The sequence below is a fragment of the Coregonus lavaretus genome (assembly GCF_964263955.1).
Source record: "Coregonus lavaretus genome assembly, contig: HAP1_SCAFFOLD_365, whole genome shotgun sequence".
Taxonomy (NCBI): domain Eukaryota; kingdom Metazoa; phylum Chordata; class Actinopteri; order Salmoniformes; family Salmonidae; genus Coregonus; species Coregonus lavaretus.
The window spans coordinates 464,311-478,944 of record NW_028158526.1 but is presented as its reverse complement, the minus strand read 5'-3'; the positions used below and the strand labels follow the sequence as shown (position 1 = coordinate 478,944).

General features: G+C 42.1%; 1 protein-coding gene across 1 annotated transcript in view; it reads right to left on the bottom strand.

Moving 5' to 3' along the window:
- Positions 1–6,169: 6,169 nt before the first annotated feature.
- LOC311123872 (cyclin-dependent kinase-like 5) overlaps positions 6,170–14,634 on the bottom strand; it is a gene marked incomplete at its 3' end in the record, with an annotated part of 208,862 nt that continues 200,397 nt past the window's right edge. Inside the window, exons 12-13 of the mRNA XM_084198092.1 lie at positions 12,663–12,767; positions 6,170–6,275 (exon numbers count right to left, since the gene is read on the bottom strand). Coding sequence (XP_084054218.1) covers positions 6,170–6,275; positions 12,663–12,767 — 211 coding nt within the window. The remainder of the gene's footprint in view (positions 6,276–12,662; positions 12,768–14,634) is intronic.

The window sequence follows — 14,634 nt, the reverse complement described above, 5'->3', positions numbered from 1 at the left end:
GTCCCGGATCGGGTCTAGAGTATTCGGGTACAGGTGGATCTGTGAAGACGTCTAATACATAGTAACGTAGCCCTGCATGTGCCCTAACCCTAACCCTAACCCTAACCCTAACCCTAACCCTAACCCACTGTCAGAATAGAGATACACTATCATACTGTGTTCTGTTCACTAACCCTAACCCTAACCCTAACCCTAACCCTAACCCTAACCCTAACCCACTGTCAGAATAGAGATACACTATCAGGGTTAGGGTTAGTTAGTGTTCTGTTTAATCCAGTGAGTCATACTAGACTAACGTACCTCTATAGAAGCTGTAGCCCTGTACTGATAGAGTACTGTATATCACACGTACCTCTATAGAAGCTGTAGCCCTGTACTGATAGAGTACTGTATATCACACGTACCTCTATAGAAGCTGTAGCCCTGTACTGATAGAGTACTGTATATCACACGTACCTCTATAGAAGCTGTAGCCCTGTACTGATAGAGTACTGTATATCACACGTACCTCTATAGAAGCTGTAGCCCTGTACTGATAGAGTACTGTATATCACACGTACCTCTATAGAAGCTGTAGCCCTGTACTGATAGAGTACTGTATATCACACGTACCTCTATAGAAGCTGTAGCCCTGTACTGATAGAGTACTGTATATCACACGTACCTCTATAGAAGCTGTAGCCCTGTACTGATAGAGTACTGTATATCACACGTACCTCTATAGAAGCTGTAGCCCTGTACTGATAGAGTACTGTATATCACACGTACCTCTATAGAAGCTGTAGCCCTGTACTGATAGAGTACTGTATATCACACGTACCTCTATAGAAGCTGTAGCCCTGTACTGATAGAGTACTGTATATCACACGTACCTCTATAGAAGCTGTAGCCCTGTACTGATAGAGTACTGTATATCACACGTACCTCTATAGAAGCTGTAGCCCTGTACTGATAGAGTACTGTATATCACACGTACCTCTATAGAAGCTGTAGCCCTGTACTGATAGAGTACTGTATATCACACGTACCTCTATAGAAGCTGTAGCCCTGTACTGATAGAGTACTGTATATCACACGTACCTCTATAGAAGCTGTAGCCCTGTACTGATAGAGTACTGTATATCACACGTACCTCTATAGAAGCTGCAGCCCTGTACTGATAGAGTACTGTATATCACACGTACCTCTATAGAAGCTGTAGCCCTGTACTGATAGAGTACTGTATATCACACGTACCTCTATAGAAGCTGTAGCCCTGTACTGATAGAGTACTGTATATCACACGTACCTCTATAGAAGCTGTAGCCCTGTACTGATAGAGTACTGTATATCACACGTACCTCTATAGAAGCTGTAGCCCTGTACTGATAGAGTACTGTATATCACACGTACCTCTATAGAAGCTGTAGCCCTGTACTGATAGAGTACTGTATATCACACGTACCTCTATAGAAGCTGTAGCCCTGTACTGATAGAGTACTGTATATCACACGTACCTCTATAGAAGCTGTAGCCCTGTACTGATAGAGTACTGTATATCACACGTACCTCTATAGAAGCTGTAGCCCTGTACTGATAGAGTACTGTATATCACACGTACCTCTATAGAAGCTGTAGCCCTGTACTGATAGAGTACTGTATATCACACGTACCTCTATAGAAGCTGTAGCCCTGTACTGATAGAGTACTGTATATCACACGTACCTCTATAGAAGCTGTAGCCCTGTACTGATAGAGTACTGTATATCACACGTACCTCTATAGAAGCTGTAGCCCTGTACTGATAGAGTACTGTATATCACACGTACCTCTATAGAAGCTGTAGCCCTGTACTGATAGAGTACTGTATATCACACGTACCTCTATAGAAGCTGTAGCCCTGTACTGATAGAGTACTGTATATCACACGTACCTCTATAGAAGCTGTAGCCCTGTACTGATAGAGTACTGTATATCACACGTACCTCTATAGAAGCTGTAGCCCTGTACTGATAGAGTACTGTATATCACACGTACCTCTATAGAAGCTGTAGCCCTGTACTGATAGAGTACTGTATATCACACGTACCTCTATAGAAGCTGCAGCCCTGTACTGATAGAGTACTGTATATCACACGTACCTCTATAGAAGCTGCAGCCCTGTACTGATAGAGTACTGTATATCACACGTACCTCTATAGAAGCTGTAGCCCTGTACTGATAGAGTACTGTATATCACACGTACCTCTATAGAAGCTGTAGCCCTGTACTGATAGAGTACTGTATATCACACGTACCTCTATAGAAGCTGTAGCCCTGTACTGATAGAGTACTGTATATCACACGTACCTCTATAGAAGCTGTAGCCCTGTACTGATAGAGTACTGTATATCACACGTACCTCTATAGAAGCTGTAGCCCTGTACTGATAGAGTACTGTATATCACACGTACCTCTATAGAAGCTGTAGCCCTGTACTGATAGAGTACTGTATATCACACGTACCTCTATAGAAGCTGTAGCCCTGTACTGATAGAGTACTGTATATCACACGTACCTCTATAGAAGCTGTAGCCCTGTACTGATAGAGTACTGTATATCACACGTACCTCTATAGAAGCTGCAGCCCTGTACTGATAGAGTACTGTATATCACACGTACCTCTATAGAAGCTGTAGCCCTGTACTGATAGAGTACTGTATATCACACGTACCTCTATAGAAGCTGTAGCCCTGTACTGATAGAGTACTGTATATCACATGTACCTCTATAGAAGCTGTAGCCCTGTACTGATAGAGTACTGTATATCACACGTACCTCTATAGAAGCTGTAGCCCTGTACTGATAGAGTACTGTATATCACACGTACCTCTATAGAAGCTGTAGCCCTGTACTGATAGAGTACTGTATATCACACGTACCTCTATAGAAGCTGTAGCCCTGTACTGATAGAGTACTGTATATCACACGTACCTCTATAGAAGCTGTAGCCCTGTACTGATAGAGTACTGTATATCACACGTACCTCTATAGAAGCTGTAGCCCTGTACTGATAGAGTACTGTATATCACACGTACCTCTATAGAAGCTGTAGCCCTGTACTGATAGAGTACTGTATATCACATGTACCTCTATAGAAGCTGTAGCCCTGTACTGATAGAGTACTGTATATCACACGTACCTCTATAGAAGCTGTGTCCTGTACTGATAGAGTACTGTATATCACACGTACCTCTATAGAAGCTGTAGCCCTGTACTGATAGAGTACTGTATATCACAGGTACCTCTATAGAAGCTGTAGCCCTGTACTGATAGAGTACTGTATATCACACGTACCTCTATAGAAGCTGTGTCCTGTACTGATAGAGTACTGTATATCACACGTACCTCTATAGAAGCTGTAGCCCTGTACTGATAGAGTACTGTATATCACACGTACCTCTATAGAAGCTGTGTCCTGTACTGATAGAGTACTGTATATCACACGTACCTCTATAGAAGCTGTAGCCCTGTACTGATAGAGTACTGTATATCACACGTACCTCTATAGAAGCTGTAGCCCTGTACTGATAGAGTACTGTATATCACACGTACCTCTATAGAAGCTGTAGCCCTGTACTGATAGAGTACTGTATATCACACGTACCTCTATAGAAGCTGTAGCCCTGTACTGATAGAGTACTGTATATCACACGTACCTCTATAGAAGCTGTAGCCCTGTACTGATAGAGTACTGTATATCACACGTACCTCTATAGAAGCTGTAGCCCTGTACTGATAGAGTACTGTATATCACACGTACCTCTATAGAAGCTGTAGCCCTGTACTGATAGAGTACTGTATATCACACGTACCTCTATAGAAGCTGTAGCCCTGTACTGATAGAGTACTGTATATCACACGTACCTCTATAGAAGCTGTAGCCCTGTACTGATAGAGTACTGTATATCACACGTACCTCTATAGAAGCTGTAGCCCTGTACTGATAGAGTACTGTATATCACACGTACCTCTATAGAAGCTGTAGCCCTGTACTGATAGAGTACTGTATATCACACGTACCTCTATAGAAGCTGTAGCCCTGTACTGATAGAGTACTGTATATCACACGTACCTCTATAGAAGCTGTAGCCCTGTACTGATAGAGTACTGTATATCACACGTACCTCTATAGAAGCTGCAGCCCTGTACTGATAGAGTACTGTATATCACACATACCTCTATAGAAGCTGTAGCCCTGTACTGATAGAGTACTGTATATCACACGTACCTCTATAGAAGCTGTAGCCCTGTACTGATAGAGTACTGTATATCACACGTACCTCTATAGAAGCTGTAGCCCTGTACTGATAGAGTACTGTATATCACACGTACCTCTATAGAAGCTGTAGCCCTGTACTGATAGAGTACTGTATATCACATGTACCTCTATAGAAGCTGTAGCCCTGTACTGATAGAGTACTGTATATCACACGTACCTCTATAGAAGCTGTAGCCCTGTACTGATAGAGTACTGTATATCACACGTACCTCTATAGAAGCTGTAGCCCTGTACTGATAGAGTACTGTATATCACACGTACCTCTATAGAAGCTGTAGCCCTGTACTGATAGAGTACTGTATATCACACGTACCTCTATAGAAGCTGTAGCCCTGTACTGATAGAGTACTGTATATCACACGTACCTCTATAGAAGCTGTAGCCCTGTACTGATAGAGTACTGTATATCACACGTACCTCTATAGAAGCTGTAGCCCTGTACTGATAGAGTACTGTATATCACATGTACCTCTATAGAAGCTGTAGCCCTGTACTGATAGAGTACTGTATATCACACGTACCTCTATAGAAGCTGTGTCCTGTACTGATAGAGTACTGTATATCACACGTACCTCTATAGAAGCTGTAGCCCTGTACTGATAGAGTACTGTATATCACACGTACCTCTATAGAAGCTGTAGCCCTGTACTGATAGAGTACTGTATATCACACGTACCTCTATAGAAGCTGTGTCCTGTACTGATAGAGTACTGTATATCACACGTACCTCTATAGAAGCTGTAGCCCTGTACTGATAGAGTACTGTATATCACACGTACCTCTATAGAAGCTGTGTCCTGTACTGATAGAGTACTGTATATCACACGTACCTCTATAGAAGCTGTAGCCCTGTACTGATAGAGTACTGTATATCACACGTACCTCTATAGAAGCTGTAGCCCTGTACTGATAGAGTACTGTATATCACACGTACCTCTATAGAAGCTGTAGCCCTGTACTGATAGAGTACTGTATATCACACGTACCTCTATAGAAGCTGTAGCCCTGTACTGATAGAGTACTGTATATCACACGTACCTCTATAGAAGCTGTAGCCCTGTACTGATAGAGTACTGTATATCACACGTACCTCTATAGAAGCTGTAGCCCTGTACTGATAGAGTACTGTATATCACACGTACCTCTATAGAAGCTGTAGCCCTGTACTGATAGAGTACTGTATATCACACGTACCTCTATAGAAGCTGTAGCCCTGTACTGATAGAGTACTGTATATCACACGTACCTCTATAGAAGCTGTAGCCCTGTACTGATAGAGTACTGTATATCACACGTACCTCTATAGAAGCTGTAGCCCTGTACTGATAGAGTACTGTATATCACACGTACCTCTATAGAAGCTGCAGCCCTGTACTGATAGAGTACTGTATATCACACGTACCTCTATAGAAGCTGTAGCCCTGTACTGATAGAGTACTGTATATCACACGTACCTCTATAGAAGCTGTAGCCCTGTACTGATAGAGTACTGTATATCACATGTACCTCTATAGAAGCTGTAGCCCTGTACTGATAGAGTACTGTATATCACACGTACCTCTATAGAAGCTGTAGCCCTGTACTGATAGAGTACTGTATATCACACGTACCTCTATAGAAGCTGTAGCCCTGTACTGATAGAGTACTGTATATCACACGTACCTCTATAGAAGCTGTAGCCCTGTACTGATAGAGTACTGTATATCACACGTACCTCTATAGAAGCTGTAGCCCTGTACTGATAGAGTACTGTATATCACACGTACCTCTATAGAAGCTGTGTCCTGTACTGATAGAGTACTGTATATCACACGTACCTCTATAGAAGCTGTAGCCCTGTACTGATAGAGTACTGTATATCACACGTACCTCTATAGAAGCTGCCGACCCTCCTGGGCATGGACTCACTGTAGATGATGCGGTTTTCTTTAGACGAGACTCCGTCCTCTGGGTGCTGGTCATGGAACATCCCCACCTGGACAGGGTTAGGGATAGGACAGAGAAAGGGTTAGGGTTAGGGTTAGGGTTAGGGTTAGGGTTAGGGTTAGGGTTAGGGTTAGGGTTAGGGTTAGGGTTAGGGATAGGACAGAGAAAGGGTTAGGGTTAGGGTTAGGGTTAGGGTTAGGGATAGGACAGAGAAAGGAGGACAGAGTCAGACAGACCGCTTGACAGACTGACCGGAAAAGTATGAAAACCTCTAATTAGTATCATGTTGATAAAACTAAATTATATCTGGTATCATGATGGTAACATTATACTAGAAACGTGTTGATAACATTCTACCAGGCAGAGACGTGGTACAGTATCTACCATTATCTAATTAGAGGTATCTACCATGATCTAATTAGAGGTATCTACCATGATCTAATTAGAGGTATCTACCATGATCTAATTAGAGGTACAGTATCTACCATGATCTAATTAGAGGTATCTACCATGATCTAATTAGAGGTACAGTATCTACCATTATCTAATTAGAGGTATCTACCATGATCTAATTAGAGGTACAGTATCTACCATTATCTAATTAGAGGTATCTACCATGATCTAATTAGAGGTATCTACCATGATCTAATTAGAGGTACAGTATCTACCATGATCTAATTAGAGGTACAGTATCTACCATGATCTAATTAGAGTTACAGTATCTACCATGATCTAATTAGAGGTACAGTATCTACCATGATCTAATTAGAGGTACAGTATCTACCATTATCTAATTAGAGGTATCTACCATGATCTAATTAGAGGTACAGTATCTACCATGATCTAATTAGAGGTATCTACCATGATCTAATTAGAGGTACAGTATCTACCATGATCTAATTAGAGGTATCTACCATTATCTAATTAGAGGTACAGTATCTACCATGATCTAATTAGAGGTACAGTATCTACCATGATCTAATTAGAGGTACAGAATCTACCATTATCTAATTAGAGGTATCTACCATGATCTAATTAGAGGTATCTACCATGATCTAATTAGAGGTACAGTATCTACCGTGATCTAATTAGAGGTACAGTATCTACCATGATCTAATTAGAGGTACAGTATCTACCATGATCTAATTAGAGGTATCTACCATGATCTAATTAGAGGTACATTATCTACCATGATCTAATTAGAGGTACAGTATCTACCATGATCTAATTAGAGGTACAGTATCTACCATGATCTAATTAGAGGTATCTACCATGATCTAATTAGAGGTACAGTATCTACCGTGATCTAATTAGAGGTACAGTATCTACCATGATCTAATTAGAGGTACAGTATCTACCATGATCTAATTAGAGGTATCTACCATGATCTAATTAGAGGTACATTATCTACCATGATCTAATTAGAGGTACAGTATCTACCATGATCTAATTAGAGGTACAGTATCTACCATGATCTAATTAGAGGTATCTACCATGATCTAATTAGAGGTGCATTATACTATGATCTAATTAGAGGTACAGTATCTACCATGATCTAATTAGAGGTACAGTATCTACCATGATCTAATTAGAGGTACAATATCTACCATGATCTAATTAGAGGTACATTATACTATGATCTAATTAGAGGTACAGTATCTACCATGATCTAATTAGAGGTATCTACCATGATCTAATTAGAGGTACAGTATCTGCCATTATCTAATTAGAGGTATCTACCATGATCTAATTAGAGGTACAGAATCTACCATGATCTAATTAGAGGTACAGTATATATACAAAAGTATGTGGACACCCCTTCAAATTAGTGGATTCTGCTATTTCAGCCACACCAAGCCATGCAATCTCCATAGACAAACATTGGCAGTAGGATGGCCTTACTGAAGAGCTCAGTGACTTTCAACGGGGCACTCTCACAGGATGCCACCTTTCCAACAAGTCCGTTTCTGCCCTGCTAGAGCTGCCCCAGTCAACTGTAAGTGCTGTTATTGTGAAGTGGAAATGTTTAGGAGCAACAACGGCTCAGCCGCGAATTGAACATGACCGCCGAGTGCTGAAGCGCGTAGCGTGTAAAACTCATCTGTCCTCAGTTGCAACACTCACTACCGATTCCAAACTGTCAGCACAAGAACTGTTCGTCGCGAGCTTCATGAAATGTGTTTCCATGGCCGAGCAGCCGCACACAAGCCTAAAATCACCATGCGCAATACCTAGTGTCGGCTGGAGTGGTGTAAAGCTCGCCACCATTGGACTCTGGAGCAGTGGAAACTCGTTCTCTGGAGTGATGAATTACGCTTCACCATCTGGCAGTCCGACGGACGAATCTGGGTTTGGCGGATGCTAGGAGAACGTTACCTGCCCCAATGCATAGTGCCAACTGTAAAGTTTGGTGGAGGAGGAATAATGGTATGGGGCTGTTTTTCATGGTTTGGGCTAGGCCCCTTAGTTCCAGTGAAGGGAAATCTTAACGCTACAGCATACAATGACATTCTAGACGATTCTGTGTTTCCAACTTTGTGGCAACAGTTTGGGGAATGCCCTTTCCTGTTTCAGCATGACAATGCCCCCGTGCACAAAGTGAGGTCCATACAGAAATGTTTTGTCGTGATCGGTGTGGAAGAACTTGACTGGCCTGCACAGAGCCCCGACCTCAACCCCATCGAACACCTTTGGGATGAATTGGAACGCTGACTGCGGGCCTAATCGCCCAACATCAGTGCCAGACCTCACTAATGCTCTTGTGGCTGAATGGAAGCAAGTCCCCGCAGCAATGTTCCAACATCTAGTGGAAAGCCTTCCCAGAAGAGTGGAGGCTGTTATATCAGTAAAGGGGGGACCAACCCCATATTAATGCCCATGATTTTGGAATGAGATGTTTGACGAGCAGGTGTCCACATACTTTTGGGCATGTAGGGTGTCTACCATGATCTCCCGCAGAGCGATGGACCTTAGAAAGAAATCTAGCTGCAACACTGAATTTCCAGAGGGCTATGGCCTAAATATTAAATTATTCAGGAGCACAGAGAGAGAGAGAGAGAGAGAGAGAGAGAGAGAGAGAGAGAGAGAGAGAGAGAGAGAGACAGGGAGAGAGTGCCCCCTAGGCACAATTACGACAACATAACCAACAAAAACGGGTCACAACTCCTGCAGCTCTGTCGCATGCTGGGTCTGTACATAGTCAATGGTAGGCTTCGAGGGGACTCCTATGGTAGGTACACCTATAGCTCATCTCTTGGCAGTAGTACTGTAGACTACTTTATCACTGACCTCAACCCAGAGTCTCTCAGAGCATTCACAGTCAGCCCACTGACACCCCTATCAGATCACAGCAAAATCAGTCTACCTGAACTGAGCAATACTCGATCATAAGGCATCAAAGCCAAAGGAACTGAATAATATTAAGAAATGCTATAGATGGAAGGAAAGTAGTGTGGAAACCTACCAAAAAAGAATTAGGCAACAACAAATTAAATCCCTTCTAGACAATTTCCTGGAGAAAATGTTTCACTGTAATTGTGAAGGTATAAACTGCGCAGTAGAAAACCTAAACAGTATATTTGACCTCTCAGCTTCCCTATCAAAATCAAAAAAATTCAAACAGACAACCTAAGAAAATTCACAACAATGACAAATGGTTTGATGAAGAATGCAAAAAACCTAAGAAAGAAATCGAGAAACCTTTCCAACAAAAAACATAGAGAACCAGAAAACCTGAGCCTACGCCTTCACTATGGTAAATCAATAAAACAATACAGAAATACACTACGGAAAAAGAAGGAACAGCATGGGGCGGCAGGTGGCTTAGTGGGTAAGAGCGTTGTGCCAGTAACCGAAAGGTCGCTGGTTCTAATCCCCAAGCCGACTAGGTGAAAAATCTGTCGATGTGCCCTTGAGCAAGGCACTTAACCCTAATTGCTCCTGTAAGTCGCTCTGGATAAGAGCGTCTGCTAAATGACTAAAATGTAAATGTAATGTCAGAAATCAGCTCAATGTAATTGAAGAATCCTTAGAATCTAACCACTTCTGGGAAAATTGGAAAACTCTAAACAAACAACACGAAGAGTTATCTATCCAAAACAGAGATGTATGGGTAAACCACTTCTCCAATCTTTTTGGCCCTATAACAGAGAACAAACAGCAAAAACATATACATGATCAAATACAAATCTTAGAATCAACTATTAATGACTACCAGAACCCACTGGATTCTCCAATTACATTGAATGAACTACAGGATAAAATACAAACCCTCCAACCAAAAAAGGCCTGTGGTGTTGATAGTATCCTCAATGAAATGATAAAATATACAGACCACAAATTCCAATTGGCTATACTTAAACTCTTTAACATCATCCTCAGCTCTGGCATTTTCCCCAATATTTGGAAACAAGGACTAATCACCCCAATATACAAAGTGGATACAAATTTGACCCCAATAACTACTGTGGGATATGCGTCAACAGCAACCTTGGGAAAGTCCTCTGCATTATCATTAACAGCAGACTCATACATTTCCTCAGCAAAAACAATGCACTGAGTAAATGTCAAATTGGCTTTTTACCAAATTCCCGTACGACAGACCACGTATTCACCCTGCACACCCGAATTGACAAACAAACAAACCAAAACAAAGGCAAAGTCTTCTCATGCTTGGTTGATTTCAAAAAAGCTTTCGACTCAATTTGGCATAAGAGTCTGCTATACAAATTGATGGAAATGGTGTTGGGGGAAAAACATACGACATTATAAAATCCATGTACACAAACAACAAGTGTGTGGTTAAAATTGGCAAAAAACAAACATCTCTTTCCACAGGGCCGTGGGGTGGAGACAGAGACACAGCTTAAGCCCCACCCTCTTCAACATATGTATCAATGAATTGGCGAAGGCACTAGGACAGTCTGCAGCACCCAGCCTCACCCTACTAGAATCTGAAGTCAAATGTCTACCGTTTGCTGATGATCTGGTGCTTCTGTCCCCAACCAAGGAGGGCCTACAGCAGCACCTAGATCTTCTGCACAGATTCTGTCGAACCAGGGCCCTGACAGTAAATCTCAGTAAAGGTTGTTGCCAGGCCCACGAATACAAATTCCATCTAGACACCGTTGCCCTAGAGCACACAAAAAACTATACATACCTCGGCCTAAACATCAGCGCCACAGGTAACTTCCACAAAGCTGTGAACGATCTGAGAGACAAGGCAAGAAGGGCCTTCTATGCCATCAAAAGGAACATAAGATTCGACATACCAATTAGGATCTGGCTAAATATACTTGAATCAGTTATAGAACCCATTGCCCTTTATGGTTGTGAGGTCTGGGGTCCGCTCACCAACCAAGAATTCACAAAATGGGACAAACACCAAATTCAGACTGCATGCAGAAATCTGCAAAAATATCCTCTGTGTACAACGTAAAACACCAAATAATGCATGCAGAGCAGAATTAGGCCGATACCCACTAATTATCAAAATCTTTAAAAAAGAGCCGTTAAATTCTACAAGCGATTCCCAAACCTTCCATAACAAAGCCATCACCTACAGAGAAATGTACCTGGAGAAGAGTCCCCTAAGCAGGCTGGTCCAAGGGCTCTGTTCACAAACACAAAGACCCACAGAGCCCCAGGACAGCAACACAATTAGACCCAACCAAATCATGAGAAAACAAAAAGAGAATTACTTGACACATTGGCAAGAATTTACAAGAAAACTGAGCAAACTAGAATGCTATTTGGCCCTAAACAGAGAGTACACAGTGGCAGAATAGCTGACCACTGTGACTGACCCAAAATTAAGGAAATCTTTGACTATGTACAGACTCAGTGAGCATAGCCTTGCTATTGAGAAAGGCCGCCGAAGGCAGATCTGGCTCTCAAGAGAAGACAGGCTATGTGCACACTGCCCACAAAATGAGGTGGAAACTGAGCTGCACTTCCTAACCTCCTGCCAAATGTATGACCATATTAGAGAACAATATTTCCCTCAGATTACACAGACCCACAATCCAATTTTGATAAACTCCCATTTCACCCATTGGGTGAAATGCCACAGTGTGCAATCACAGCCGCAAGATTTGTGACCTGTTGCCACAAGAAAAGGGCAACCAGTGAAAAACAAACACCATCGTAAATACAACTCATATTTATGTTGATTTATTTTCCTTTTTGTACTTTATCTATTTGCACATCATTATAACACTGTATATAGACATAATATGACATTTGAAATTACATTAATATTTTGGAACTTTTGTGAGTGTAATGTTTACTGTACATTTTGTATTGTTTATTTCACTTTTGTTTATTATCTATTTCACTTGCTTTGGCAATGTTAACATACGTTTCCAATGCCAATAAAGCCCCTTAAATTGAAATTTAATTTAATTTAATTGAGAGAGGTTGATCTAACATTTCGGACCTCAGTGCTTTTCTGTCTCTGAGTGTGAAAGGAGTTGGTGTTGTCCCTCGTTGAGTCCCTGATAGGTGGTCTGGTGTGGGTGGTCGCCTCGCTGCTCTGCTGCTGCTGATGGAGAGACAGACAGACAGACAGACAGACAGACGTCAGACAGACAGACAGACAGACAGACAGACAGACAGACAGACAGACAGACAGACAGACAGACAGACAGACAGACAGACAGACAGACAGACAGACAGACAGACAGACAGAGAGCAGGAAGCATGGATGAGTCTTAACACAGTCAGAGCAGCAGACACACTGGAGAATAGGTTATACATTATAGTCACGACTATATTTGGTTTTCAACCAGCAATGCATGATAAAGTGAGTTTTTCCCTTAGTCATTTCTCAGTCAATACTCCATATTACGGAATGAAATTAGGCACACCTAAATGGTCAGCAGATGGCACCGCGATTCGCTTGCTAGTTTTCTTGCTGGAAGAATGTATAGAAATGTATCATTCTCCCGTAGGGATTCTCTAAGAAGACATTTAAGAAATTCCTCTAAATTGTCAACAGTGACACTCAAATGACCGAGAAAGATTACATATCAGAAGTGCCTTCTGTTTGAATATCCGAGAAAGGTGTTGATGATGTAATAAAAAAATATATTTTCTCTGCTATCTTTTACAGCAAAGAATGAAGGGAAAGCTATCTGAATGACATGGGGGAAAACAGGCTAATAATATTTCATTTTTGTTGAAGGAGAAACGAAAAAAGTAGGCAGAATTAGGATTACAGATCATACAGTCTCATTCAAAGTGAGAAATGCAGCATGTCCTCATTGGTGATCTCTCAGCATGTCCTCATTGGTGATCTCTCAGCATGTCCTCATTGGTGATCTCTCAGCATGTCCTCATTGGTGATCTATCAGCATGTCCTCATTGGTGATCTATCAGCATGTCCTCATTGGTGATCTCTCAGCATGTCCTCATTGGTGATCTCTCAGCATGTCCTCATTGGTGATCTCTCAGCATGTCCTCATTGGTGATCTCTCAGCATGTCCTCATTGGTGATCTCTCAGCATGTCCTCATTGGTGATCTCTCAGCATGTCCTCATTGGTGATCTATCAGCATGTCCTCATTGGTGATCTATCAGCATGTCCTCATTGGTGATCTCTCAGCATGTCCTCATTGGTGATCTCTCAGCATGTCCTCATTGGTGATCTATCAGCATGTCCTCATTGGTGATCTATCAGCATGTCCTCATTGGTGATCTATCAGCATGTCCTCATTGGTGATCTCTCAGCATGTCCTCATTGGTGATCTATCAGCATGTCCTCATTGGTGATCTCTCAGCATGTCCTCATTGGTGATCTCTCAGCATGTCCTCATTGGTGATCTATCAGCATGTCCTCATTGGTGATCTCTCAGCATGTCCTCATTGGTGATCTATCAGCATGTCCTCATTGGTGATCTCTCAGCATGTCCTCATTGGTGATCTCTCAGCATGTCCTCATTGGTGATCTCTCAGCATGTCCTCATTGGTGATCTCTCAGCATGTCCTCATTGGTGATCTATCAGCATGTCCTCATTGGTGATCTATCAGCATGTCCTCATTGGTGATCTATCAGCATGTCCTCATTGGTGATCTATCAGCATGTCCTCATTGGTGATCTATCAGCATGTCCTCATTGGTGATCTATCAGCATGTCCTCATTGGTGATCTATCAGCATGTCCTCATTGGTGATCTATCAGCATGTCCTCATTGGTGATCTATCTGTTCTATGTACCGAGCTGTGATGCAAAACTGAAACCTAGCCACTCTCTCCTCTGCTAGCAACAGTAGCTAAGACATATTTGAAATTGAATTCGAGCAAGATAGCTGTCACGATTCCCCTCCTGGCAGCGGGGTCCGGGTGGAACGAGCGGGCCCTGATCGACCATTTCCGGTGCCATCTGTGGGAGGACGTCCGACAGGAGCTAGCC